Source organism: Pelodiscus sinensis, chromosome 1, assembly GCF_049634645.1.
Source record: "Pelodiscus sinensis isolate JC-2024 chromosome 1, ASM4963464v1, whole genome shotgun sequence".
Taxonomy (NCBI): Eukaryota; Metazoa; Chordata; order Testudines; family Trionychidae; genus Pelodiscus; species Pelodiscus sinensis.
Window position 1 is genome coordinate 134,930,230 of NC_134711.1, and position 25,979 is coordinate 134,956,208.

A 25,979-nucleotide genomic window follows, 5' to 3' on the forward strand; every position below is an offset into this window, starting at 1 on the left:
CACTCACCCTCTGGGGCTGGCCAAGCCCCAGGTAATGTTGATGAATTTGGTTGAGATAGAAGTCCAACATCCACATCACCCCAATATGCCAAACTGGTGGACTCCAACTTGTGAGGCAAAATGGTGTAGTATAGATCCCGTTGGCAGGGGCCAATCAGATGGGATGCCATCCCCCGATTACACACAGTCAAGGTGGGGTGATGTCCGTTAGTGACATCTTACTGGCGTGTTTACGGCTGATCCAGAAGCACCCGTTTTTTGCACCACCCAATTCTGCTTGCCTTACCATGAGTGATAAACAACAGTCTGTCCTTGATTGGGTTTCTCCCTTGTTACATTTTCTTATCTGGAAACGCTGCCTCCTGTACAGTTTTTATCTCCTCAGCACACACAGTCTTTCTTGCACAGTTCTTTCTCTCTAAGTTGTAAACAAGTCCATAATCCTCCAGGGCACTGGCTTGAATCATAGTATGGCCTCTCTTCAACTCACTTACTGCTAATTCACTCATGTCAACCATTCACTCTACCCATGATTTGTGATACCATCCTCTCTGCATGTTCCCAGTCTAGCTTCTGCCTTCTCTCAGGAGCTTCTCTTTGTGCCCTAGCCAATCTCTGCTCTGCTAGCAGATGAAATTCTTCCAGTTCTTGTTTATATTTAAGTTGCAATCTCCTCACTGGATCCTGAATATGGATTCCAGTTGTTCTCTTCTATTTTGCACACAGAGGACCCCAGTGGTAACATCCCAGCTGTGTTGTTTTAGTGGATTGGCTATGATTGGACCTACACAGCCCTGTGGGGTTCTGTTGTAGAGGTCTCCCTCCCACACATTTAGGCTGTGTCTAGACTGGCAAGTTTTTCCACAAAATCACCTGATTTTGCGGAAGAACTTGCCAGCTGTCTACACTGGCCGCTTGAATTTCCGGAAAAGCACTGACGCTCTCCTGTAAAATCATCAGTGCTTTTCTGGAAATACTATGCTGCTCCCGTTCGGGCAAAAGTCTTTTTCCGACAGACTTTTGCACAAAAGGACCAGTGTAGACAGCATAGTATTGTTTCTGCAAAAAAGCCCCGATCGTGAAAATGGCAATCTGGGCTTTTTTGCGGAAAACCGCGTCTAGATTGGCCACGGACGCTTTTCCGCAAAAAGTGCTTTTGCGGAAAAGCATCCTGCCAATCTAGACGTGCTTTTCAGAAAATGCTTTTAACGGAAAACTTTTCTGTTAAAAGCATTTTTGGAAAATCATGCCAGTGTAGACGTAGCCTTACTTTCTTAATTAGTGTTTCAAATGAGCAGCATTCAAGCCTTACTTTTATTTGCCTAATAAAATAGAATCATTTTTCACACTGTTCTGCCCTGCACCCTAGAGGGTGGTTATATGATGATTCGAGACTGAAGTGAATGTGAAATCAGAAGCGGATGCATCACTCATATATGGGCACAGTCGGAGTTTTAGAATTGTATTGGATGTTTTAGCGGCATAAAGTTTTAGATAAACCCACCGATAAGGTCTAAAAAGGTGAATGTTGTTTCTATTGGTTCCTTCTGGCAGCTGATGCCAGACTCTGAATCTATATATTTCCCTTCCACTGCTTTGTTATCACTTGTCACACACACAGGAGCCCTTGCAGAGTTTTTTGGTGCAGCCAGTGCAGAGTCAGGAGGGGACAGCAATTCTGGCTGGCAATGAAGGGACATCTCTTCACTCTGGTGCTTTGGTTTCTCCTCTTTCTTCAGTTCACCAAGGGTAAGTGCCTGCTTTATGTCACTGGAAGAGCTGGGCAGAGAAGAACTAGGAAAAACAGTTCTGAATCCACTAGGAATGGGGTGTTAATTCAGAAGTAGATAAAACAAAGGACAAGGAGACAGTTAATTTGTATTTCTAATTATCTTCCATTGATTATTCTGAAAGAGGAGGTTTATGTATTTGTGATATTATAGATTTGACCGTCACAAATAAAACTTATAAAACACCCTAGACTTTTAGCAATGTGAGCCCAGCCTTGGTTTTAGTGAATTAATGGCTTAGAATTCCTGATGATCAAACAAACCACAAGACAAGCAAAGAGAGCATCTGTGTTGTGAACTCCAGCCTCCTCACCCTATCCAGGTCTCAGCATCTGGCAATGAATCATGCCAGCCAGATATAAACTTCATACAGTTACAAATAACAGTGCTCTGCTGTGTGTGTCAAACATGCTGGACCAACTTCAACCAGGCTTGAACGATGCACATCACGACACTGCATTGGTCAGAAGGAGCCAGTATTTGTGAGTTGCTGCAGTCTGGGATGCTGCTTTTCTGTAGTTGAAGTATAAATGGGAGAAGCTGCAGATGAAAGTCAGATTTTAGAAACCTCAAATATTTAGCTAAAGCCAAACCATGGTATCACAGTTGGTATTTACAGATCACAGATAGTTCTGCAGAGTCTCTGTGCCTGGCAGTGTAGTTGTTGGGAATTCCAGATCATGATCATTTTCTTTGGTAGCTTATGTAGGAACTGTACCTGAACTTCCCAAGAAATTCAATCAGAATTAGCTGGAGTTTGATCTCATGATAAAATGGAACTTTATAAGAGGGAAGCAGATGAGAATTCCACTGGGATTCCTGGGTAACCAGACTGACATTGCATTGACAATGCATCAGGAGAAATCATGGGTCCCTATTCTTCCCACAAGGCCAGAGTGACTTCCATTAGCTACAATGGGCATAATTTGTACCCTTCAGAGAGAGAAGACAGCCATGGATTACAATGATTAACTGTACGGTCTGAATATTTTTACATGTATTGTTACAACACTGCTTCTCTTGCCTTTCATTTGACTCTTTTTAGAACAGGATCTCATGCCTCTGCCCATATTTTATGAAAATTGGCTTATGAATATGTGTAACTCAAAGATGCTTTATGCAAAATGAATCATGCAACCTATCAATTTTAAAGTTACAATCTGCTGAATCTGTATATCCTATTTTTATGCATGTGTCATTATTGTATATGCAGTTAGACATAAGAAGTAATTTTAGCTCTAAATGTGCTAATAAGGGAGAGTAGGGATACTTTATAGGAACTTAATGACTCAGTACTCAAACCAAGAACCTGTGAATGGTATTGTTTGTCCTGTAAGCCCAAACTGTGGATGGTCCATAGTACTGGAATCCATCTTGAATCTAGAACTTTTCCGTGTAGAGGGGCGACTGACCAAATGATTTCCCCATGGGGGAAAGTGTATTTAAGGAATAGAAAGCAATCAGGTCTTTGTCTTCAGCAGTCCTTTGAAACTGCCTCACCCACTCTAAGAGGATACACATGAAGAAATCTGAAAACAAAGGACTCTAAAGAACTATGGGAAAAGCTGTAGATCCAAGCCAGAGTAAAGATCAACTCTGACTTGAAGAATATTTCCTGAGATAAGGACAACCATTTAGGGCAAGAGTTTGCATGTAATTTGTTTCTTGGTATATTAGAATTAGTCGGTATATTTTGTTTATTCTAACTTAGTAACTTTTATCTTTCTGTTTTCACTTGCAATCCTATTTTTATGCTTAATAAAACATTTGTGTTTACTATTCAGTGCAGTATAAATAACTGTTACCTGAAAAGGAGTATCTCTCTTTCCTTGATAAAGATAGGGGTGTGATGGGGTGTGGTCACAGAAGTCCCTTTGAAGTGCTTCCCGGGGTGCTGACAAAGCCACTGACACGCACTTGCTTGCTCTCTGAGGCGATGTCTAGACGATAGCGTTTTGTTGGAAAAACAGGCGTTTTTCCGACAAAACCTGAGTTACCTCCACACTGCAAGTGAGTTCTTTTGACAGTAAATTGAAAGAACAGAGGGGGTTTGGTATTCCTCTTTCTACGAGGAAGAAGCTGTTTTATGAAAGAGCTCTTTTGCAAAAAGGCATGTGTGGACGGGGAGGAGGGTTTTTTTGTGCAAGAGGAGGCCTCCAGGAAAAAGCATAGGTGTGCTGGTGGCCACTCTTTACCAGCTAATCACAACTCTATAGTTACTGTCTCCTGGCCCCTCTTAAAGCTGCAAGCACCCTGGACAAGCCTTGTGGCAGGAAGCTGTCCAGAGAACAGCCCCTGACCTCATGGCTCTCCTGGCCAAAAGGCGGAATGTGGACATTTATGCCCAGATGGCTGCTTCCCTGGTGGAGCAGGGACACCCAGCCTGGACCATGCAAAGGTCCGGAGCAGAGTCAAGGAGCTCCACAAGAGACATGTCTGCGCAACAGAGCACAGTTCACACTCAGAGGCAGGAGCTGCACTGCACCCTGGGAGGTGGGGAAACGTCTTCCCCACCCATCCTGGTGGACTCCAGGGTCAAGAACCCATAGTTGTCCAGCCGGAGGTCACACCAGAGGAGGAGGAAGAGGAGACCGTCACCCTGTCCTTGGAGCTGGTGCAAGTCAGCCAGGACATCTTCCAGGCCTCCTTGGAAGTCTAGGAGGGATCTTCAGGTGAGTTGTCACACACACAGGGCGGGGGAGATAGGAACACAGGGAGCTGGGGGCAGGTGTCACTCAGGCTGCACATCGTGCTCTGGTCTGTGCACGTGCAACAGTATGCAGTGTGAGTGTGTGGCATGTGGACACAGCAGGCAGCCCCTGAGCATGGCCGAGATCCTGCTGCCAGGCTCAGGGGAGGCCACACATGTCCTGCCCCCCCGCAGGGAGAGGGACACCTGGCTGGAAGCATGCTAGCTGCAAGGGCAAAGGGATGACCCCACGCAGACCAAGGAGTGCCGCACACAGCACACAGGCATGCCTTCATGTGTGAGGCAGTAGCCACTCCCACAGACAGCACAGCGAGCCACACCTTTGTGTGTGCTGACCCAGGGTGCTTCCGGTTCCTTTGCTGCCCATGAGGGGATCCCACTGTGGCTGGATATTCCCCTTGACTGTTTGTCGATGGGCTTGGGGGGAAGTGGCAGCACGGTCCTCTGGGCACATTGGGGGCCCTGTGAGACAGGGCCTGCTATGCAGGCCACACATGGTCTTGCACCTGAGACATCCCCCTCATCTGGGCTGTGGACGGTTGGTCGCTGCTCACAGAGGAGGGCAGGGCTCAGGGAATGTGTGTGCAAGGATGACTGACCACCTCTTCCTCTGTGTGTTCTCCACAGCCGGGACTGAGGGCTGAGCCACACCACTGCAGCCACCTGCCAGATCCTGGAGGACCCACAAATGCACCAGGGTGCAGGAGGACCTGATGCACCAGCACATCAGCGTCTTCCGCAACATCCATCAGACCATGGTGCACAGGGTCCGTGCGGACGTAGAGTGGCAGGAGCACGCCTGCGACTAAATGATGGCACCGTGACACCGTGTGTGCCATCATGTCCCACATAGCAGAACACCCACCTGATGCCGCTGCTCCTGGCTTCCACCCTCCTGTCCTATGGCCATTGCCCATCCACCTGCCCACCCTGCTATGCCTCCGATCCTCCCCATGCCATGCCTCTGCTCCCTCCCCTAGCAATGCCCATGCCCCCTCCCCAAGTGATGCCTATGGTCCCTCCTCCTGTCCCTGCCAACCCTGACCCTGCTCTAGCCCACCATCCTGCCCACCCTTTTGTGGCCCATCGAGCAGCCCCACACCCCTCCCAGTCCTGATCCTCCCTCCCAGTCCTGGAGCCCCCTCCCCCTGCCCACCTTTTCTGAATGTTTAATTTAAAAAAAGACTGCTTTTGTTCTAACACCAAACAGGTGTTTATTGCAAGGTCAGGGAAGGGGCAAAGGGAAGGGTTGAGGGGGGAAGGGCTAGAGCAGCAAGGCAGAGGCCCCTAGTAGGGAGGCCCTGGGGACAGTTACTGGGGTCCTTGTGAGAAACTCTCACTCAGGGCCTCCCGGATGTGCACCCCAAACTGATGGGCCTGACGGGTGGCAGCTGTCTGGGGCTGCTCAAATGCACGGCCCTTGTGGCTGGCATTTGCCTCCCACCCCGGGAGGAAAGCCTCCCCTTTCCACTCCACAACATTGTGGAGGACACAACATGCTGCCACCACCTCGGGGATATTGTGCTCCCCTACATCCAGGCGGGTGAGGAGGCACCAGAAATGTGCCTTGAGATGGCCAAAGGCACACTCCAGATGGATCCTAGCTTGGTTCAGGTGGACATTAAACAAGTCCCTGCTGGGATCCAGGTGGCCAGTGTAGGGTTTAGTGGGTATGCCACGCTCCCCACTATGCACAGTGGCATGTGCATATCACTAACCGCAAAGTCCCGGTGTGGGAAAAAGGTGCCTGCCTCCAACTTTCTGTAGAGGATTGAAACACTCGGACTTCGTGTGCCCTGCCCAACCACCCCACAAAAATGTCAGTAAATTGTCCTTGATGGTCCACCAGGACCTGCAGGACAATAGAAAAGTAGCCCTTCTGATTAATGTACTGGGCCGCTCGATGGTCCGGTGCTTGGATGGGGATGTGTATCCCATCGATAGCTCCCCCGCAGTTGGGGAACCCCAAGCAGCAAATCCGGCCATGGTTGCATCCTAGTCCCTAAACGGATTTCTCTCCACAGCAGCAGGGAGTCAATGGCCCTGATGACCTATAGAAGGAGACAAACAAACACATAAAACAGAGAATGAGAGAGGGGGTTCATGAGCTCTTGGGAGGTGCCTGTCCCCCTCCCCTCCTCTGGCCCCCTCAAACACCCCAGGACCCACCTCCTATGAGGCCACATCCCTCCAGCAACTGGGCTGTGTGAGGGCAGGATGGCACAAGCCTCCAGGGACAGACTTTTCCCTCCACCCCCCATAGACCCAAGCCCCCCTTTCCCAAGGGTCCCTTTTATCCAACACTGTCCTCTCCCCCCGTGCAGGGACTGCCTCCTGATAGCTTCTTACCTCCATAAGGAGGGCCCTGATGGGGTGGATTTCCCCACCCCAAACTGATTTCCCACCAACCGGTAGCTGTCTGGGGTGGCCAGCTTCCAGAGGGAGATTGCGACCCCCTTTTCCAGGGGGATGGCAGGCCACAGATGGGTGTTGCATCTCCGGAGGGCAGGGATGAGCCAGGCATAGAGCTCTAGAAAGGTTGCCATGTTCATTCGAAAGTTTTGCAGCCACTGCTGGTCATCCCACTGCTCCAGGACCAGCCAGTCCCACCAGTCCGAACTGGTCTCCAGCCTCCAGAACCTTCTCTCGACAGTGGGGTGCTGCAGCCAGAGCGGAGCAGCCGCAGCCACAGAGTGGGTCCCCAGAAGGAGCTTGGGGTCCAGGTCCTCCAGGAACAGGAAGGTAGCAGGCAGAAAGTGCTGCAAAAACTGCAACATGGCCGTGTGGGGCCATCTCATGCCCAGGGGTAGCACTGGCTCCATGGCACACAAAGGAAAAAGCTGTGGCATCCAAATAAAGAACAGGACAACCACAGCAGGCACTGCTGAAGCTTTGCTGTCCCTCAAAGAGATAGCAAGCAGGCAGCAGAAACAGAGAAACGGCTGTCCAGAGGGGTCCCTTTAAGCACATGTCTCTTCAGGGCTATGGCAACAGCACTCGGAAGCAGCTGGTGACCTAAAGCCCAGCTTGAACTGGTTCTGGGTGGCCTTTTATGTGAGAGAGTGTCCAGGCAGTCTGGACGCTCTTTCACCAAAGCGCATGGCTTTTTCAGTGAGCGTTGGCAGTGCGGATATGCTCTTGCACAAGAAGTCTTTGCGGAAGATCTCTTCCAATAAAAGCTTCTTCTGAAAGAAGCCTGCAGTCTAGATGTAGCCTGAGACTTCTCACCACCCTGTCCTGCTAGGCCAGCTCCCTGGTCTGTCCCAGCCAAGGAACAGAGCTCCCTGAGGAGCAGGACAGACACTGAAACTCTTCAGGTCCAAGGAAAATGCAGTTTAGGGCCGGTTTCCAGGAAAACCACTCCCCAAATGGGATCAGACCCCATATGGGTTATTTGGGTAAGCCCCCTTTACAATGAAAGGAGGATTCACACGCTGATTGCTCCCCCAGAGAACAGTTATTTACACTGGGCTTGATAGTAACTAGAAGTGATTGAATTAAGTACAAGCAGTGGGATTTAGTGGTTGTAAGTGAAAACAGGCAGAACAAAGTGAATTACAAATTTAAAATAACAACAAAAACTGCATAACTTGTGCTAACACTTATCCCAGATTTACCCTAACACTCTTCTTATTCCAGCTAAGCCTCCAAACCAGGGAAGATCCTTATTCCCTGGGACTTGGTTCATTCTCATGGGAGTGACATGCCAGCCAAAGACCAAGAGACTGAAAAACTTTGCATCTTATGTAGCCTTATTTTCTGGCGGGAATACTGTGTCTCACATTCCCCCTTGCATGGAAAATTACCTAGTCAGACCCTACCAGTTGGGGTGGCTACATGACTTCCTAAGACCTACCACTGCTTAGACTTAAAGAACAAAGGGGGCTGTTTACAGGTGGTCATCCAGACATTGATGGAAATTGGGTAGTATGTTGTCAATTTTTATGTTAGTTTGCATCAATGCAGATCCTCAGTTTACCTAAAGTTTTTTCATCACTGCTGGGCTGCTGCTCTACTGTCCACTAGTAACTGTGCCTCTTCTTTTCAGGCTTCCTAGTTTCTTCTTCCTTTTTTATTCAAAAGTTAACGGCTCTACATTTCAGTGATAGAAATGTAGCCGTGTTAGTCTGGTGTAGCTGAAACAAAAAACAGGACTATGTAACACTTTAAAGACTAACAAGATGGTTTATTAGATGATGAGCTTTCTTGGGCCAGACCCACTTCCTCAGATCAAATAGTGGAAGAAAATTGTCACAACCATGTATACCAAAGGATACAATTAAAAAAATGAACACATATGAAAAGGACAAATCAAATTTCAGAATAGAAGAGGGATTGGAGGAGGGGGGAAGGTAAATGTCTGTGAGTTAATGATATTAGAGGTGATAATTGGGGAAGCTATCTTTGTAATGGGTAAGATAATTAATGTCTTTGTTTAAGCTTAGGTGTAAAGTGTCGAATTTAAGCATGAATTACAGTTCAGAGGATTCTCTTTCAAGAATGTCTTAGGGTTGCCAGGTGTCCTGTTTTCTACTGGACAGTCCATTTTGGCAGTCTGCACTGCCGGGTCAGTCCCACTCTCCACCGGCTGATACGCTCCTCCCCCTCCCCGCCCCCTCCTGGCCGGCCGGTTAGTTCTCCCCCGCTTCTCCTCCTGATCTCCCCCGGCTAGCCCCACTGCACCCGCCACCAGCCCTGCTTCCGGCAGGCAGTTTTCCCCTCCTTTCCTGATCTCCCCCGGCCAGCCCCGCATACCCAACCCCCACCCCTGCTATCAGTTCTATCTCCCACCAGCTGGTTCCTCCTCCCCATCTTCCCCGACCAGCCCCGCTGCACCCCCCGCCAGTGCTGCTTCCGGCGGCCAGTTCTCTCCTCCTCCTCCTGAGCTCCCCCAGCCAGACCTGCTCCCGCTCAACCCCCCCCCTTCCCTCCAATCTCCCCCGGCCAGCCCCACTCCGCCATCCTCCCTTCCCCCACCGACCAGCTCTGCTTCCCGTTGGCCGCCTTCCCCAATCTCCCCTGGCCAGTCCCTGACCTCCCCGCCAGCTCTGCTTCCCGGCCCCTCCCTTCTGGCCAGCCCTGCTCCCCTCCCAGACGGTACCTCCCCCTCCGCCCCATGAAGCGTGTCCAGTATTTTTTTTAAGACTACCTGGTAACCCTATAATGTCTCAAAAAAAAGTTGCTTTGTGTTTAATTTACTTGCACGATACACTCTTTTAGTTTTAAAGTATGCATTTTGTGAATGGCCATCAGAGCTTTCTTGTGCAAGACCATCCATGCAGTGTGGACGCTTTCTTGTGCAAAGGCACATTGCTTTTGTGATGTGCTTTGATGTGTGGATGTGCTCTTGCACAAGAAGTTTTTGTGCAAAAACTCTTGCACAAAAGGCTTCTTGCGCAAGAAGCATGTAGTGTAGATAGAGATATAGCCTATGGCTGCGACTAGACTGGCATGATTTTGCGCAAATACTTTTAATGGAAAAGTTTTTCCGTTAAAAGTATTTGTGCAAGAGAGCGTCTATACTGGCAAGTGCCTTTGTGTAAAAGATTTGCTTATGTTCAAAAGCATCCGTGCCAGTGTAGATGCTCTCTTGCGCAAGAAAGCTCCGATGGCCATTTTAGCCATCGGGCTTTCTTGCGCAAGAAATTAACGTTGCTGTCTACACTGGTCCTCTTGCGCAAGAATACTTATGCAAGAGGGCTTATCCCTGAGTGGGAGCATCAGAGTATTTGCGCAAGAACCACTGATTTTGTACATTACAAAGTCAGTGTTCTTGCGCAAGTACTTGCAGCCAGTGTAGACAGGTGGCAAGATTTCGCTTTTGCGCAAAATCATGCCAGTCTAGACGCAGCCTATATATTTGACAAAACTCTTAGCTGCAGAAATTGTTTTGGGGTCTATAGAGTCCTTGGAAATTTTTTACAGAGTACATTTTAATTTTGGTAGCTGATCATGCATAGATTTTATAGTCGTAGATTTTAATGACTGCCAAGTATCACAATGTTATTTTAAAGTAATATCTACAGCATTCATTAAAATCTCCCATGTAACATTTTAACTTGAAAAAAATACAAAAAATCTTTGGGCTGTGCCAAAATATGTAATCATGTCTGCAATACTTGGGCAGGATGATAACAAGATACATTTAAGGAATGAAACAAACAAGGTATGAATTTAGCTATATTATTTATATCTAGTACTCTGGCCTGTACTCCCTTATATATTCCTGCTGTACTGGTGCCATTATCATATGCCTAACTGTGCGCATTTTTTATATCAAATCTATCTTTGATTTTATTCAAAACCAAGTCTCGGTTTTATTCAATACCAAGTCTTGTGTTTTGATAAGATACTATAAAATCTACAAAACTTTCTTCAGTCCTAACCTTTCCTTCAAGCGTCAGCACAAAATAATATTTGACGCAGTGTTGAATGTGTTGATAGCATGTCTGCATATGCGCACACTGAAAAAGCACTGCGTTCAATACGTACTGTTTTCTGGATTCAATGTCGGTAACACTGTATATACGCAACATGCTCAACATTCTATGTAAATTCAGCTTAAAGCAAAGCAAGCTGAAGTCTGACGCCTTTTAAAAAAACATGTAAATGGAGATTTTACACGCCTGTTTCACTTCGTATCAGGTTTCAAGACAGGCTTATGTAAACTGGGACTTAGGTTAGCACACTTCACGCTCTTTCCTTTTGCACCTTATTATTTTTAATTATTGCAACTTCTCACCCTTGATTATGATACGTGTGGGGCAAGCTCCCCGCTTGCCTCACCCTTGTTATGGTACTGATCAGAACATGGATATAGACATAGCTTTCAAGGGATGTGAGCTCCCCCCGCTCTTCTCTCTGTAACTATTGTGACAGACCCAAACCAGCAGCCTGCCACACTCTGGTGAAAGGCAGGTATATGGGCTCTGGAGAAATGGCTTTCTTTTCCCAGAATAAACTTCTAGAGACAAAATTAAGGCAGGTAAACACCTGAGGCTAGTTAAATAGCTTGCTCCCTCACGCAAGTCATTAAACACCTGCAGCCAATTAAAGCCAGTGTGGCTGCTTTAATAGATTTTCCGGCAGATAAGGAGAGGGCAGGGAGGCTATGTCTAGACTGCAGGCTTCTTTTAGAAGATTTCCCAGAAAAAATCTTCCAGAAAATCTTCTTTCAAAAGAGAGCATCTGCACAGCAAAAGCACAACGAAAAACTGATGTGCTTTTTCAAAAGACAGCATCCACATTGATTGGACACTATCTCACATTTAAGTTGTGATTACTGTGGACCAAGTGGCCACCAGGGTACCTGTGCTTTTTCCTGGAGGCCTCTTCTTTCAAAAAAATACTCTCTTCTGCATCCACACACGCTTTTTCCCAAAAGAGCTCTTTCAGAAAAAGTCTTCTTCCTCATAGAAAGAGTTTTACCACTGTTGGAAACGCCCCTGCATTCTTTCAACTTTGTCAAAAGAACACAATTGCAGTGTGGACGTAAGTATTTTTTCTGGAAAAATGGTCATTTTCCCTGAAAAACTCTGCTGTATAGACATATCCGGAGTGACTGACCAGAAGGAGGAAGTGTAGTACAAGAAGAAAATGTGAGTGGGTGTGAGCTGAGGACTGGCTAACAGGTACCAGGGGGAGACATTTGAAAGGGATGTTTGGGGAAGTGACCCAGGGAGAAAAACTATCAGATCAGAAGTAAAAACAATCCTGTCTGTTGCTGATACCTCAGGTTATGTCTAGACTACATGGCTCCATCGACGGAGCCATGTAGATGAGTTTACTAGACATAGGAAAATGAAGCAGCGATTTAAATAATCGCTGTTTCATTTTCCTAATTCTAGTAAACTCATCTACATGGCTCTGTCAACGGAGCCATGTGGTCTAGACATACCCTCAGGGTTCCTGGGCTAGAACTAAGGTTGTAATAGTGTAATCAATTAACTGATTAATTGATAAGACTATATGCATTTGCCCCCCACCAGTCAATTTTTTAGCAGGCTGTCCAGCATTCCGGCTCAGTCCTGGCTCATGCCGGGTCCGGGAGCTCAGCCCTTCTTTCAGGTTTTGAAAAGGGAACCTGGTGGCTCTGCTCAGCACCACTGACCACATGGAACCAAGGCAGGTAGGGAGCCATCCTTAGCACACAGAAAAGCTAAAGCAGGCTCTCTATGGGTATGTCTACACTACAGCGCTAGTTCGAACTAACTTAGTTCGAATTAGTTAATTCGAACTAAGCTAATTCGAACTAACGCGTCTAGAACTAAAAACTAGTTCAAATTAGCGTTTTGCTAATTCGAACTAGCGCGTCCACACTGATTGGACGCAGGGGGGCATTTAAGGGCAGCTGAAACCAGTTCTGGCAGGGCATCAGGTCAGTAGTTGCTTTGTGTGGCTGCTGTCTGAGGCTATCTGAGGCTCGTGCTTAAAGGGACCCCCCTGGACAGCCGGTTCTCAGCTTTTCCTGCTTGCTTGCCAACCTCGCCGAGGGACAGCAAAGCGTTGGTCTCTGTGCCCGTGTGTGTCGGTGCTTCCCTTCGGGGGGGACCGCCGCAGGTGGCAACATGGAGCCACGGCTCGCCCTGCACCTTCTGGTGCACTTTCTGGACTTGCTGCTGCAAGCCTGCCAGCAATGGCTCGAGGCTGCCTGGCACCACCTGGGGAACGTCAGCCCCCTGCCTCTCCGCCTGGCCGCCCTGGGGGCCGTGGAGGAGCCGCGGCGGCGCCCTGGCACCGGCGTGCCCCGCCGCGTCTGGCGTCTGGACACCAGCAGCGACTGGTGGGACCGCATCGTCCTGGAGCGCTGGGACGACCGACAGTGGACCCAGAACTTTAGGATGAGGAGGGACACCTTCCTGGAGCTCTGCGAGTGGCTCGCCCCTGCCCTGCAAAGAAGGGACACTCACATGAGGCCCGCCATCCCCCTCCAGAAGCGGGTGGCCATCGCCCTATGGAAGCTTTCTACGTGGGACAGCTACTGCTCCATCGGGAACCAGTTCGGCGTGGGGAGATCCACCGTCGGAGCGGTGCTCATGCAGGTATGGCACTCGTCGGCCACCGAGCCGGGGGGGAAGGGAGCTGCGAGGAGGGGATGGGCCGCTCCAGGGACAAAGGGGGGGGCGGGAGGAGGCGAAAGCGCCCCGCACCAGAGGGGTCGGGCTGTCCCGGCCGTACTACATGCTGCCAGGGGGGTTGCTTCCGGGAGTGGGGCGCGGGGCACTGCCAGGGCATGAACGCTCCCAGGCACCCGGGCGCCCCACTGATTGGCGCTTTGCTGTGTCTCTCTCCGCAGGTGGTCAAGGCCATCAACCGGGTGCTGCTCCGCAGGGTGGTCCGCCTCGCCGACCCAGATGCCGTCATCCGGGGATTCGGTGCCCTCGGCTTCCCCAACTGCAGGGGGGGCCATCGACGGGACGCACATCCCCATCCGTGCCCCAGAACACCAGGCGTCCCGGTACGTCAACCGCAAGGGGTATTTCTCCGTGATCCTGCAGGCCATGTGTGACCACCGGGGCCAGTTCACGGACATTAATGTGGGCTGGTCCGGCAAAGCACACGATGCCCGGGTGTACCGCAACTCCTCCATGTGCCAGCGGCTGCAGGCCGGGACCTTCTTCCCCGACCGCCACATCAGGGTCGGGGATGTGGACATGCCCGTGTGCCTGGTGGGGGATGCCGCCTACCCACTGCAGCCCTGGCTCATGAAGCCCTACATGGGGCACCTCAATCCCTCCCGCCAGGCCTTCAATAACAGGCTGACCAGGGCCCGCATCGTGGTGGAGGGGGCCTTCGGACGACTGAAAGCCCGCTTTCGATGCCTCCTCACCCGTCTGGACCTGGCCGAGCACAACATCCCTCCCGTGGTGGCGGCATGTTATGTGCTCCACAATTTGTGTGAGCGGAAGGGGTAGGCTTTCCTGCCAGCCTGGATGGCTGAGGCTGACCGCATGGCTGGCCACTACGGTCAGTTCCGCACCGCCGCCATCCGGGAAGCCCATCGGGGGGCCGTCCGGATCCGGGAAGCCCTGCAGGAGAGCTTCCTGGTGGAGGAGGAGGACTGACCTCTCCCTGCATGCCCCACTGGGGCCTTCTTCCACCCTACCCCCCTTCCCCTTTCCCCTCCCTACCTACTGTCAAATAAAGACACCTGTTTTTGAAACAAAAATGTCTGTTTATTTCACAGAACTGGGTGGTGGAAGGGAGGAATGAGGGTGGGAGAGAGGAGGGGGAAACCTGGGACGAGGGAGCTGGAAGGGGAGGGAAGAGAGGAAGGGAAAGGAAAGCTCAGGGGTGGGAGTCCGGCTGCCTCTCCCATCTCGCCACACTGCGGGTCCGGGGGCGTCGGTGGGAACTGGTTGTGGAGGGGGGGGCAGGAGGGACAGGGGGTGTGGAGGAAGCAGGAGCGGCAGCAGGAGCAGGAGCAGGAGGAGCAGAAGGAGCAGAGGGAGCAGGGGGAGGAGGAAATGGGAAGAGGTCGAGCAGGCTCTGGAGGTGGCCTCGCAGGGCACGGCCCTGCTCCTCCAGGGCCTCCAGACTCCTCTGGCGCAGTCTCAGGTCCTCCTGGACCCAGTGGTCCTGGGTGCGGAGCTGGTGGTCCATGAACCGGAGGTGCTGCCGCTGATACTCCTCCTGGTTCCTGGCTGTCCTGCTTACCCGGGCACGGGCAGCTGCTGCAGGCGGTGTGGTGTGCCCTGCAGGCCCAGGTGCTGCAGCTGTGGTGCAACAAGACCAGCAGTCAATTACCGCAGGGGCCCAGGTGTGTGAAACCCAGCTCCCCTCTGCAAGGCCAGGGCCCCTGTAGGATCCCCAGCTGCTGCTCCGTGGTGGGCAAGGCCCAGGCGCACGGTCCCGGGGCTCCCTCTCGCCCCAGCCCTCCGTACACATAAGGGGAACACGATGGTACTCACAGGTGGACGCCTCCCCGGCCTCAGATGACGCAGGCGAGCGGCTCTGTGGGGTGCCTCGGGGGTCTCGGGTCCCGGGCAGGCTGGCAGCAGGCTCCTGGCTCTCAAGCCCTCCTCCTCCTCCTCCGTCTCCAGGAGCGAGTCCTCTGCCCCGGGGTCAATCACGTCCCGGGGGGCAGGGATGGCATGTGGAAGTGGGGTCAGGCCTCTGGGTCGGCCCCTGGCTGGCAGGCCCGGGAGTAGGACTGCCGCAGGTCTTTGACCTTGCAGTGGACCTGCTCCCGGCTGCGCTGGTGGCCCCTGGCGGCCAGGCTGGCAGCCATGCGTCCGTAGACGGCCGCGTTCCTGTGGCTAGTGCGGAGATCGTGGACATTGGAGGCTTCCCCCCAAACCTGGATGAGGTCCACGATCTCCGCACTTGACCAAGCGGGCGCCCGCCTTTTGCGCCCCCGGGCAGGCTCCTGGGAGCCACCAGGCTGGTCCTGGGGAGCAGTGGAGGGCTGGGTGTCCTCGGGTGGCTGGCTCATCCTGTGGCAGGTGCAGGGTCTGCTGGCACGGGTGCTGGCAGCCTTGCAACTGGCACAAACTGTGTAGCCAACCCGTGGCCCTTTAAGGGCTCCGGGGCCAGGAGGGGGGCAATAGAGTTTCCCTGGTGTTGGCCAGAGTGGCCACCAGGAAAACCTGGGAAGCCTTAGCCTCCCACTTGTTCGAATTAAGGGGCTACACAGCCCTTAATTCGAACTAGCTAGTTCGAACTAGGCTTAATCCTCGTAAAATGAGGTTTACCTAGTTCGAACTAAGCGCTCCGTTAGTTCGAATTAAGTTCGAACTAACGGAGCGCTAGTGTAGCGCCTATGAAAGTTAGTTCGAACTAACGTCCGTTAGTTCGAACTAACTCTGTAGTGTAGACATACCCTTAGGGTATGTCTACACTACCCCTCTATTTCGAACTAGCGGGGTAATGTAGGCATATCGCAATTGCAAATGAAGCCCGAGATTTGTAGTGTAGACATACCCATGCAGCCCCCAATTGGCCGGAGTGGGGATAACGTGGCGGGAGCTGCAGCACTGGCAGCCCAAGGGTGAGGCCTGAGGTGGAAGAGGTGGAGCCACAAGGCAGCTCTGGGCATGTCCCAGTCTCCTGGCTCTGCGGTTGGATCCCGGCTCCTGGGTGCCAGCTCTGCTGAGGGGTCGCTGGGAGGGCTCCCTGCTCACACTGACCCTGCTCTGTGTCTCTTTGAAGGTGCTGACGAGCTGAGGCTGGTGGATGGAGGCAGCCCCTGTGCCGGGAGAGTGGAGGTTAAACACCAGGACCAGTGGGGGACGGTCTGTGACGATGGCTGGGGCATGGAAGATGCTGGGGTGGTTTGCAGGCAGCTGGGATGTGGAGCTGCCGTCAGCGCCCCTGGTGGAGCTCAGTTTGGACAAGGATCCGGACCAATTTGGCTGGATGATGTTACCTGTCGTGGTACCGAGTCTGCTCTCTGGGACTGTGAGAACCCAGGATGGGGTTGGTATTACTGTTATCACAGCCAGGATGCTGGAGTGACGTGTTCAGGTAAGAACCAGCCCCCTCAGTCCTGAACGGCCAGTCCCCTGAGACCAAAGGGCTTGGGCCCAGTAGGGTGTCCTGGGCCTGTGACCTAGGAAGGAATGAACCAAAGCCAGAGCCAGGCCTGTTACTGTTGCTGATGCTGAGCTGTAACTATCATGGCTCACCTCCCCGGGCACTGGCCATCCCCTGTGACTGGGAAGTGGTTTCGTTGTTGCATTTACCGCGATTCCAGCACCTCGCCCTTCCCTTGGAGTGGCTCCCATTTTACTGTTCCTTTGCTGAATGTGAACCTGAGACAAGGAGGGTCTGAGCCCAGCTGTGGGACCTGCTGCCAGGGCAGGAGCTCAATTGGGGGGGATCTGTGACCCAGCCAGGAGCTTCCTGCTGAAGGTTTCTGTGTGATGTGATTGTTCATTAGGGCGCTAGTGGTGCCTGCCCACAGAGTCCTGTGGCCGTGGTTGGCACCTGCCATTTTGGAGAAAAATACTTGGGAAATGCATTGTCAGGGAAAAATTTAAAGAAATCCCATTGAATTAGCAAACTTGCCTGTCTGCAAATAACGTGTCTGTCTCCTAGAACCACTGGCTTCGGTTTAAAGCTTCTGTGTGATTTCTGTGTTGGGATTTCCAAAGAGACCAGCAGCGGTTTGATGCCCAACCTGCATTGTCTGTCAGTGATTGCTGGAGGAAGGGATGCTGGGTTTGGCCCTGTGGACTGGCCCTGCACCTAAATCCAAGGCAGAGGGGGCTTAGTCACAAGAATGGACATTGCTATAAGGTCCACGGAAAGACCAATCCTCCCCTCCAACCTTCAGCATGGGGTGGGGAACAACTTCCTCTCATTCCACTGCAAACATGCAGCTCCAGCTGAGACAGAGACACAGTTTTACAGAAAGGGGCACCAAAGGATCTGTTCTGTGTGTGCAGCTCCCTCCCCATGGCGAGGTTCAGATGAGAGAGAATCTGTGCTGTGTACTTGCCAGGGGTGCGGTACAAGGCAGAGCACTTGTATTATCAGTGTAAGGTAAGTGTTTTTGGTTGGCCATTTCCCACTCCCAAAACGCAGGGGCAGGGCTGATGGGAAATCAGGGCCCTGAGATGACAATCCCTAGGAGCAATGGGGAGAGTTCATTGCTCCAGATTAGCCTGATTGACAGGGGAGGCCGACCAATGAGAGGATCAGGAGGTCAGGGGTTCTGTCTTCCCTATGAACTGGCGCTGCCTGGGGCAGAGCTAAGGCAAGAAAAGGAGCTTGAGCTGAGGTGGAAGAAGCGCCTGGGCCAGCCAGAGCCAGAGAGAACCAGAGAAGCAACCCAGGAAGATGTGCTGAAGACAGAGAGCAGCAGCAGCGTTTAAGCAGCAGCAGTGCTTAAACAGAGACTTAAGCAGCCTGGAGTTGGGTGCAGTGAGCAGCTGGGGAGAGCAAGGGGGACCCTCGGCAGAAACCCAGTGCAGGGAGACACCACCAGCCTAGGGACCTCTCAGGCCAGACTTGGAGGGGAATCGTAACCTTGATGGAGGGTGGGCAAAGGGCCCTGCCACTTAGAGCCTAAAGGCATGTGATCACCACCAAATCAAGAGTCCGACATGCAGCATCTGACACGTGGCACAAGTGCTGGGCAGGGAGCCTGGAATGTGTGAGGGACAGACTGTGAACTTCCCTCACATTCCTGCGATAGCTGTTTGTGGTGTCGTTGTGCCTACAGAGCGGGGTTACGTGCATTCCTGTTACCTTTCCCATTCTTTACAATAGTTGCTGTTTAATCTCTCTATCTATTTTAGAGATTTATGTGTCTGTCCTCTCTGAATCCATTTGTCTTTCTATCTGCGAGTTGTTTGTTCAAAAACTCCCTCCTAAATGGTAAGAGTTAGGATCACCAAATTTGGCATGTGGCTTCCTCTTATCTCTACTTCAAACTAGGTCAGAGCTGTGCCAGGAAAACAGGATGTGCCTGGAATTTGATTGTTTTCCATACCATGGAAAGGGAGGGGCTAAGCCGAGGAATGTGATACTGAAAGTCACCACTAATGGCAGTGAGCGCAAGGCAGAGTTGTATCACAGAGTGACCATGGGGGGCAGCCGCACCACCAAGGGAGTGGCCAGCTGGGGATGGGGCTCGCCATCTTACCTACCACCTACTTAGGTAAATGCCCCCTCTATCCAAACCCCTCTCTCCATCCCTCAGCCCCACAACTGCAGCCCTCCCACCCAAGACCACCACCAGGGTGGGCAATGCAACTTTGGCCCCTACTGCAGGAGCCACAGCCCCCCCCCCCCTCCAGCACAGCTGGGCTATCCAGTGCAACAGTGACTGGCCAATCTCCATAGTCCCCCATTCCACCCTGTTCCAGTTCTGGGGAGCGCCAGACTGCACAACCTTCCCCCTGTCCCTGCACCAGGTGCAGAGAGCACTAGTGGGAGACTGCCCCCTTCCCCTGGCTGCCACATGGGTCTCCCCCTTTAGCCCTAGGCCAGCCACCCCCTCTGGCCCCAAACTACTCACAGACACACCACACACACACTCCAGCCTCAGCCTGGGCCTGGGGAGCTCCAGCAGGAGGCCTATGTGGCTCCACACCCTCCCCCGGGCTGGACCTGGGCAGTCCAGGTAAGTCTTCTGGTAAATCATATCTTCTTTGAACTGTAGGCAGGGCTGCCCCTATTGATGCCAGGGCCCTACACAACCCATCACTGGCAGCCCCCAACCAGAGGAATGGCTGCTCTGCTGGGAGCTGTGGGGGGAGGTGCCAGTGCTGGTTTGTGTAAGGCACCAGTGCTGGGCTGCCAACTCTCCCAGACCAGATGGGCCATGTACATTCTCGCAAATGGGCCGTTAAGTCAGAAGAGTGGCAGCCCACAGCAGGAGCAGGGAAGGGAGGGAGGTTCCCCTCAGGGGAGCAGGCGGGAGGGGCAGGGGCAGTGAGTGGTGTGAGTACAGGCCAGAGGGAGCCACCCACCTGGCTGAGAGAAGAGGAAACCACCACTTCTCTCCAGGTGCCTCTGAACAGCTGCCCCCTGCTCCTCCCAAATCCCCCAGCCCACACTGGTACCTGCCTGGGGAGTGGGGGATGGGCACAGCCCATGGGGACCCAGCTAAGAAATGGCAAAGAGCCAGCAGGCCAAGGTGGGGCAGCCGGGGGGATGGGGTTGGGAACAGCCAGTGACCATACAAAGTACCCAACTGCATGGTCACATTGAAAATTGGGGCAATCTGGTGCCCAGGTTTCATGGTGCCCCACAGAGCTGTGTGTTTTGTGTGTCGGTAGGGACACTCCTCAGTGTATGTAACAGTACAGAAAGTGTCCCAAGTAGAGAGAGCACTCCAGAGTGGGGACACCCTCCCTTCTGTCCTCAGGAACCACAGCAAGGCACAAGCCACCCAGGAATCCTGGGTCCAGCTTTGTTGGGGTACAAGGACTCTGCTGCACAGAAGGGTGAAAGGGGAGCCTTTGAGGTCAGGGAGGGCTCTGAGTAAAGGAAGTGGGAACAGGGACTCAGATCCTTTCACTGGCCCATTTCACCAGGGTAGTGTAAAAGCCAGGAAAGTGTGTCCCAATAGAGGGGCCATTTCCCCATTTACACTGAGTTAAGGAATTTACACCTGCAAGGGCCAATATATTTTAAATTTGTAGAGTTTGAGTCCTAGCAATGATGTGTCTTTTTTCTAAGGGTTTTTCCCCCATCGTTTTTATTTATTTTTAAATACAAGGAAAGTGCATGTAACACTCTCCACTTCACCTCCCACACCTACCCCGCATACAGAAAATTCAAGGTTTGTCACTGAAACTCTCAAAATCCAGGAAAAGGTTAAGACTAAACACTACCCCTAGCTCCAAGTGCTGGGGAAGCAGCTAAAATTTTTCGAATGAGAGAAATATTCTCCTCTTCCTTGTGCTGTTTTCATAAGACTATAGTACTCCTATGAAATGTTGAACCAAGAGAAGTTTAAATAAAACTTATAATGACCCCATAGTTGCAATGTTAACTACTGAGGCACCACAAATGCCTCCATGCCAGGTCTACAGGGTACCAGAGACTTCGTAATTTTCTATTAGTAATTGGTCCAAAATATGAAAATGTGAACACAGTCTGGGGAATTCTGTGGGCTAACTCTAATTCCGACAAACTTGAGAAGATCCTCCCATTCCCTGGTCTCCTTAGGAAGGGTCTGGATTTTAGCCTATGGGTTATATCTTCTAGACTACCTCAGTGACTTAGGGTATGTCTACACTACCCTCCTAGTTCGAACTAGGAGGGTAATGTCTGCATACCGCACTTGCTAATGAAGCCCGGGATTTGAATTTCCCGGGCTTCATTAGCATAAGCGGGGAGCCGCCATTTTTAAATCCCCGCTGCTTCGAACCCCGTGTAGTGCGGCTACACGGGGCTCAAACTAGGTAGTTCGGACTAGGTGCCTATTCCGAACTACCGGTACACCTCGTTTCAAATCCCGGGCTTCATTAGCAAGTGCGGTATGCATACATTACCCCACTAGTTCGAACTAGCGGGGTAGTGTAGACATACCCTTAGCGACTTAAGTGCCATGTTAAAAAAAAAAGACTCAGGGCCAACTTTTAAAGGGCATTCAGTGCCTAGAAATGCAGGCAGGTGCTTAGTGAAATTTTCCAAATCTGCTGGGAGTTTGGCAGCAGACACACTATAAATCCCCCATGGGGCCTATCTGCAGTGTTAGTCACTAAATATCCTTTCTAAAAATCTGGCCTGTAGGCTCTGAGGATCAGTGGGACTTTGCTTTATGGTGAGTAGGAACAGAATGAAGGATTTCAGATTGGGCTCATTCAGAATTATCCCACAATTTACCAGTCAGCCCTGTGCACCAGATCTCACTTATAGCTATCACCCAGGGACCTGTGATGTTTCTGCCCCTAGTGATTTTGAGAGATGCTGTCTTGACAGAACACAAGAAAACTTTCCAAAAAGTTGCAGCTATCTTCTGGTGTGAGGTGTTGCTGTAGCTGCGTCAATCCCAGGACAGGAGTGACAAAAGCTGGGTGAGGTCTTATTCTCTGTTAGACCAGGGTGGGTATGTCTACACTACAATGTTAGTTCGAACTAACGGACGTTAGTTCGAACTAACTTTCAAAGGCGCTACACTAGCATTCCGTTAGTTAGAATTTAATTCGAACTAACGGAGTGCTTGGTTCAAACTAGGTAATCCTCATTCCACGAGGATTAAGCCTAGTTTGAATTTACTAGTTCGAATTAAGGGCTGTGTAGACCCTTAATTCGAACTAGTGGGAGGCTAGCCCTCCCCAGGTTTCCCTGGTGGCCACTCTGGCCAACACCAGGGAAACTTGTCTGCCCCCCTCCCGGCCCTGGACCCCTTAAAGGGGCACGGGCTGGCTACGGTGCCCGTGCCAGGTGCAAGCCTGCCAGCACCCAGCCAGCAGACCCTGCACTTGGCACGGATCGAGCCAGCCACCCGACGCCCCCCAGCCGTCCCCCTCTTCCCGGGACCAGGCTGGCAGTTCCCGGGAGCTTGCCCGGGACCGCAAGAGGCGGGCACCCGCCTGGGCTAGTGCGGACATCGTGGACCTCGTCCATGACCTCCGCACTACGCACAGGAAAGTGGCCGGCTAGGTCAGGATAGCTGCCAGCCTGGCCACCCAGGAGCAGGTGTGCAAGAGTATCAAGGTGGTCCACTGAGACCCCCGACCCTGATCCCTGAGCTTACAATGGCCGTCCTGGGTCAGACCAAAGGTCCATCTAGCCCAGTAGCCTGTCTGCCGACAGCGGCCAACCCTAGGGACCCTGGAGGGGATGGACCGAAGACAGTGACCAAGCCATTTGTCTCGTGCCATCCCTCTCCAGCCTTCCACAAACCTTGGGCAGGGACACCACTCCTACCCCCTGGCTAATAGCACTCCATGGACCCAACCTCCATGACTTGATCTCACTTCCCTTTAAACTCTGTTCTAGTTCTAGCCTTCACAGCCTCCTGCACCAAGGAGTTCCACAGGTTGACTCTTTGCTTTGTGAAGAACAACTTTCTGTTACTAGTTTGAAGCCTGCTACCCATTCCTTTCCTTTGGTGTCCTCTAGTCCTTCTTTATGGGAACTAATGAAGAACTTTTCTGTATGCACCCTCTCCACCCAACTCCTGCTTTTAGAGACCTCTATCCTGTCCCCCCTCCGTCTCCTCTTTTCTAAGCTGAAAAGTCCCAGTCTCTTTAGCCTCTCTTCATATGGGACCTGTTCCCAACCCCTGATCATTTTAGTTGCCCTCCCCTCTCCCAGCCTCTCTCTTCCCCTCTCCCACCTCCTTTTCCCAGTCTCCTCCAGTTTTGTTCAATAAAGACAGATTCCATTTTTTAACACAATTGTCCTTTATTCTGTACATTAAGAAGAGGGGATAGGGAAGGGTAAGTGGAAGGAGGTGAGGGAGGAATGGGGTACGCGCCCCTGATGGGGAGGACTGGGCTGGCTCTGCGGGCTTCTGGGGGTGGAAGCTCTCCTGCAGCCCCCCCAATTGCCCCCTCTCCCCAGATGGCAGCCTGCGGCAAGTGCAGCCGGTCTGATGGCCGAGTGCTGTGATGTGCCCAGTGTGCGTACTCTGGGCACTCCAAGCCAGGACTGCTTTGCAAGTGGGGCACCCAGAGAACTGTCTGTCCGGGGTGGGGGTCGGGACCCTTTAAGCACAGCCCTCGGCTAGCCTGAGACAGCATCTCCACGCTCTAAGTCCTCCTCTGATGCCCTGCCGGCACTGCTTCCGGCCATCCTCAAGCCTGGTTCAGGGTCCACTTAATGTGGACGCGCTAGTTCGAATTAGCAAAATGCTAATTCGAACTAGTTTTTTAGTCTAGATCCATTAGTTCGAATTACCTTAGTTTGAATTAACTAATTCGAACTAAGTTAGTTCAAATTTACGTTGTAGTGTAGACGTACCCATAATGATTAATAATAATAGCATAAATGAAACGTATCCACAGACTTTATTTAATGGGACTTCAGCTGTTTACATCCTTACTGGTCAAATTCAGCTTCATGAATGTGTTCAGTCTGCGTTCTGTCAATCTTATGGCAAGGCCTGAGTATGTGGAGACATACCAGTAAAGGCTGCATAAAGAGGGGCATGGCCATAGGCTGTCTCCCAAAGAATCAGGGACCACTGCTGTAAGGGGCTGAACCCAGGGGGCTTCAACTAGACCCCAAGCTGCAGAGACAATTGCCCTGTAGCAATTCATACAGAGGCAGCCTGGACCCCTGTGAGGAGCAGTTCAGCTACAGGCTGAGCAAGCGCAGAATGGAGGTGCAACGGGCTTTTGGGCATTTAGAGGGAAGGTTTAGGAGTCTAGCAACTAGGATAGACCTGAGTGAATGCAACATTCCCTTTGTGGTGGCAGCCTGATGAGTACTGCATAATAGCTGTGAAGAGCAAGGGGGAAGTTATCTGGCAGGATGGGGGGCTGAGGCAAAGGCCTTTTTAGAGATTTTGAGCAGCCAGGTAGCAGGGCAATAGGGAGAGCACTGCATGGGGCAGCGCCAATAAGGGAGGCTTTGAAAGAGTTTTATGAATGGCCAGTTTTGAGAGTCATGCAAGTTGCTCTCAGAAAAGTGCCCCTGCATTCAGTGTGTTTGCCTGTAATCCCCCACTTCACCCCTGCAGTACAAGCTGTTGTTCAGAGACCATGTGTTTTTTATTTAGGGAAGGAAGCAGGGAAAGAAAACAAATCTATGGTGGGACCTCCTCCAGGTCGGGACGGGATGGCCAAGTGCTGGGCCACTCCAGGGCAGGCGGGATAAAGGGCCTCCCCGTGGTAAAGGGGGTCCCAGAAACGCAAGAATGGCCTTTGGTCTTCTGAAACCCTGGAGATTAAGTGCCAGGCTGTCCTTGATTTCCCACCCTCCTCCCCATGTCCTGGGGCCCTTTGGGGGAGAGGCTACAGAACCTGGTGAGAGGGTGGGGGGCTCTGTGGGGAGGTCTCCAGGCATGCCATCAGGTGCCCCATCACTGCCAGCAGAGAGGAAAGAAATTCTCCTGTTGCTTCACTTGCAGTTCCCTGTCCCCTCTCCTGTCCTGCCCTTCTGATGTCTGGGCCTGTGCTTCACTCATGTCTCCTCAGGAGTGTTTGCCTCCTTTCCACTCACTCCTGAAACACATGTTTTCCTGTCTGTCCTCGCCTGCGGCTTTGTGTGACTAGACAGCTGCTGGAGCGGGGAGAACATGCAGGGAGCTGCCTCCTGTTCCTGCATAACAAAAACTGACAAGAGCACACCTCACAGGGGAGACATTGTGGAGCTAAACCTCCATCTGTTTACATACAGCAAAGGCCTCTTTAGAGACAATGGAATGTGCTTCTGTGCTCCGTGCAAGGCCAAAGTGATAAGAACATAGGAACATAAGAACAGCCGTACTGGGTCAGACCAAAGGTCCATCTAGCCCAGTAGCCTGTCTGCCGACAGTGGTCAGCACCAGGTGCCCCAGAGAAGGTGGACCGAAGACAGTGATCAGCGATTTGTCTCCTGCCATCCTTCTCCAGCCTCTGACAAAGAGAAGCCAGGGATACCATTTCTATCCACTGGCTAATAGACTTTTATGGACCTAACCTCCATGAAATTATCTAGTTTCTCTTTAAACTCTGTTATGGTCCTAGCCTTCACAGCCTCCTCAGGCAAGGAGTTCCACAGGTTGACAACATGCTGTGTGAAGAACTTTCTTTTATTAGTTTTAAACCTGCTACCCATTAATTTCATTTGGTGTCCTCTAGTTCTTCTATTATGGGAACTAATAAATAATTTTTCTTTATCCGCACTTTCACACCACTCATGATTTTATAGACCTCTATCATATCTCCCCTCTGTCTCCTCTTTTCTAAACTGAAAAGTCCCAATCGCTTTAACCTCGCTTCATATGGGACCCGTTCCAAACCCCTAATCATTTTAGTTGACCTTTTCTGAACCCTTTCCAAGGCCAAAATATCTTTTTTGAGGTGAGGAGACCACATCTGTACACAGTACTCAATATGTGGGCGTACCATAGTTTTATACAGGGGCAG

At 51.5% G+C, this 25,979-nt stretch overlaps 1 protein-coding gene across 10 annotated transcripts in view; it reads left to right on the forward strand.

Annotated features, from left to right (window-relative positions):
- LOC102463105 (scavenger receptor cysteine-rich type 1 protein M130-like) overlaps positions 1–25,979 on the forward strand; it is a 111,931-nt gene that overhangs the window by 58,423 nt on the left and 27,529 nt on the right. For 3 of the 10 annotated variants that reach the window (XM_075902548.1, XM_075902557.1, XM_075902567.1), the window contains 2 exons: positions 1,622–1,749; positions 16,651–16,965. In XM_075902548.1, coding sequence (XP_075758663.1) covers positions 1,689–1,749; positions 16,651–16,965 — 376 coding nt within the window. In that variant the 5' untranslated portion in view covers positions 1,622–1,688. The other 7 variants (XM_075902601.1, XM_075902587.1, XM_075902611.1 and 4 more) reach the window with 7 other exon arrangements.